General features: G+C 40.5%; 1 protein-coding gene across 1 annotated transcript in view; it reads left to right on the top strand.

Moving 5' to 3' along the window:
- Positions 1 to 3,091, top strand: part of RPS6KA2 (ribosomal protein S6 kinase A2) — a 361,817-nt gene that overhangs the window by 344,899 nt on the left and 13,827 nt on the right. Inside the window, exons 16-17 of the mRNA XM_019527256.1 lie at positions 504 to 662; positions 1,887 to 2,048. Coding sequence (XP_019382801.1) covers positions 504 to 662; positions 1,887 to 2,048 — 321 coding nt within the window. The remainder of the gene's footprint in view (positions 1 to 503; positions 663 to 1,886; positions 2,049 to 3,091) is intronic.

Raw genomic sequence — 3,091 nt, forward strand, 5'->3', positions numbered from 1 at the left:
CACAGCAAAGTATATGCTATATGATATCATTGAAGGTGAATCTTGGCCAAGAATAAGGCAGTTCATTTAGCTGATTATGAGACAAAGGAAAATATTGATATTTAAAATGGCAAATTTTACACTGTAGAACTTGGAAGAGCAAATTACTGTGAGGAAGTTTGGTTTAAAGCCAGCTAAGATTTCAAGCTCCATTTGTTGGTAATGCATCTACAGCTTGATTTATTAATATTTTATTGACTTCAGAGCAGACTTTGAAAACTGGGCTTCTTTATAGATAGACTACATAGTGGCTTCAGAGATGAGTAGGAAGCCTTGATTAACCCCTGTTCTAAAAAAATACTTATACATTTTAGGTATAATGAGCATAACATTCACTTTTCGAATATTAGCACCTATTTTCTTCTTTCAGCATCTTACAGTAATATGCCAGGGTCATTGCAAAAAGACCACTACTAGCTAGTCTAATAGATCTATAGCATGTTATTGGTTTTCTGCTCTTCTAGGTTTATGATGATGGAAAATACGTGTACCTGGTGATGGAGCTCATGCGAGGAGGAGAGCTCCTAGACAGAATTCTTCGACAGAAGTGTTTCTCCGAACGAGAGGCTAGTGCTGTCCTTTGTACTATTGCCAAGACTGTGGACTATCTGCATTCCCAGGGTGTGAGTATTATTGCCTCTGTCTTCTACATCAGCCTTGTTAACAACTGATTGCTAGAAAAGAAATGTAAAATAGGGGCTGACCAGAGTGTGACCAGTTCTTGGAATGGAAAGAAGTTTGAAAATTCTTATTTTTTTAATATCTATAATTATGTCCAATGTGCAGAACAAGTCTCTGAGGTCCTCCTGATGTTCTGCAAACCAAATGCCTTTTGTTTATTTTGTATTTTTCATCTTAAATTATTCCAGTTTTTAGTTCTACCTATGTTGATGGTATTATTTATTGATACCACAGCCATCATTGTAGTATCCAACCACCTTGTAGATTAGAGCTATATAATATCAAAATTCAAACACTTTGGATATTCAGAACAGCACATAGACCTCAAAACAAGGGCCTATTTTTTAAGTGTACATACAAATTAAGGTATCTACTGGGAAAAGATTTTAACACCCTATAATGAAGCTCAGTTTGGAAACCTGCACTCTCTACATGTAGCAATTTGAAAAATTCATCAAATTTTTGATGATCTAGTAAAATAGCTTTTCTTTTTGCATCAGCAGGGTCCAAATGAATTCGGTGGGGGCTTTTGAGCATTGTTTTTTTGGCCTGGCCTAGTTTGTTGTCATGACAGTTTTCCAAAACTGTTGTCACATACAGAGATTATTCACCTCTCCTGAAATCCAGGCACTTCTAGCAAAACAGAGCACAGTATTTTTAGGGAGGGAAATGAAGATAAATAAAAATGTCTCCTTTTCATTGTGAGCCGCTCATGTTAAGAAAGTCACAGGAAGATCCTCGCCCTTGAATGAGTCTACACTTTCCTCCTCCGGCAATCTGCCCTTTTAATGGAAGGATTAAACCTTTCAGATCCAAAGAGCTTCCTGTATTTTTAGAGTGCTGTATTGTATTTCTTCAGTAATTGCCTTTGCTAACCCACACAAAAGACTCCTTCCGCTGGAACATCTGCCTCCCTCTTGCTATATCAGCACAAGTATATTATTTGTGATTTTAATGGAAGTACAGTTCTGCACCCATAACCTGAGCTCATTCATTTAAAAACAAACACACAAAAAAGTGTATTTCTTTCAAGGACTACTACCTACCTCAAATAAGAGATTTTTTTGCACTAGTGTCCTACACACTAAGAAATTCAGAATGGTACCCAAAACTTAAGTGCTGTAACCCTCTTCTTTATATTTATTATTGATTTGTTTTCTGTGAAGGTTGTGCATCGAGATCTGAAGCCCAGTAATATTCTCTACATGGATGAATCAGGAAACCCAGATTCCATCAGGATCTGTGACTTTGGATTCGCCAAACAGTTGAGAGCAGAGAATGGACTGCTCATGACACCGTGTTATACGGCCAACTTTGTAGCCCCTGAGGTAGGATTATTTTTCATAAACTATGAGTGCAGAATATAGGGCAGAAAGCATTTCTCTGTCTTTGTGGTCCTTTTTGCTCTCTGTCTTTTTGAAAGGAATAAGGCAGAAATTAGAATAGGGATGAAAATAATATGCTCCATTGCCAGCTGCTTCCTCTTCTTGTCAGTCTTTGCTGTCTGTTTAGTATTCCCCATACACCTACTGAGAGAAGCCAGTGTCTGGGTGGACTGACTTATCTATCACTTTGGTGAGTACCAAAGTAGAAGCACCACTTCCTTCCTCAACTACTTCTTTGAAAAGAATAGAAGGCTGGTGGCCTTTCAGTGAACGACATCAAAATGTAGGATTCAGAATCATCATGCCAAAGCCAACATTAATCAAGAATCAGGAGAGAGACCATCTCTAGGATGAAATCCTGGCGCTGGTCAGGTCAGTGGGAGCTTGACTGTTGACATCATTGGAGTTAGCCTGTCAGGATTCCAGGTGTTGCAAACAAGAAAGATTCTGCAAACTATCCCTCCCCTTGAACTTCTCAAGCAGTAATCCAGGTAGGTATAATCTGTGGAGTTATAGTACAGATGTAAAGTCTTACAACTGTAAGAAACTCAGCTCACTCTAGCATAGTTTAGCCCATCCTCCTTAAGTCCTTAGTGTGGCAGCATATCTGACTCCCATCTGAGTACCAAATCTCTAGACTTAGTTCCATAGTTTCTAGGGTCGGAAGGAACCTGAGCAGATCTTCTAGTCCGACCCCCTGCCATGGCAGGAAGAGCACTGGGGTCAAATGACCCCAATAAGGTGGTCATCCAACCTCCTCTTAAAAACCCCCAGAGTGGGAGCCTGCACCACCTCACATGGAAGCTGGTTCCAGACCCTAGCCGCCCTGACCGTGAAGTAGCGCCTCCTGATGTCCAACTTAAACCTTCCCTCCGCCAGCTTGTGACCATTGTTCCTGGTCACTCCTTGCGGCGCTCGGGGGAACAGGGACTCCCCCAGCGCCTGCTGATCCCCCCTAACCAGTTTATAACAGGCCACAAGATCCC

Source organism: Gavialis gangeticus, unplaced genomic scaffold (genome assembly GCF_001723915.1).
Source record: "Gavialis gangeticus isolate Ggan-Ray unplaced genomic scaffold, GavGan_comp1, whole genome shotgun sequence".
Taxonomy (NCBI): Eukaryota; Metazoa; Chordata; order Crocodylia; family Gavialidae; genus Gavialis; species Gavialis gangeticus.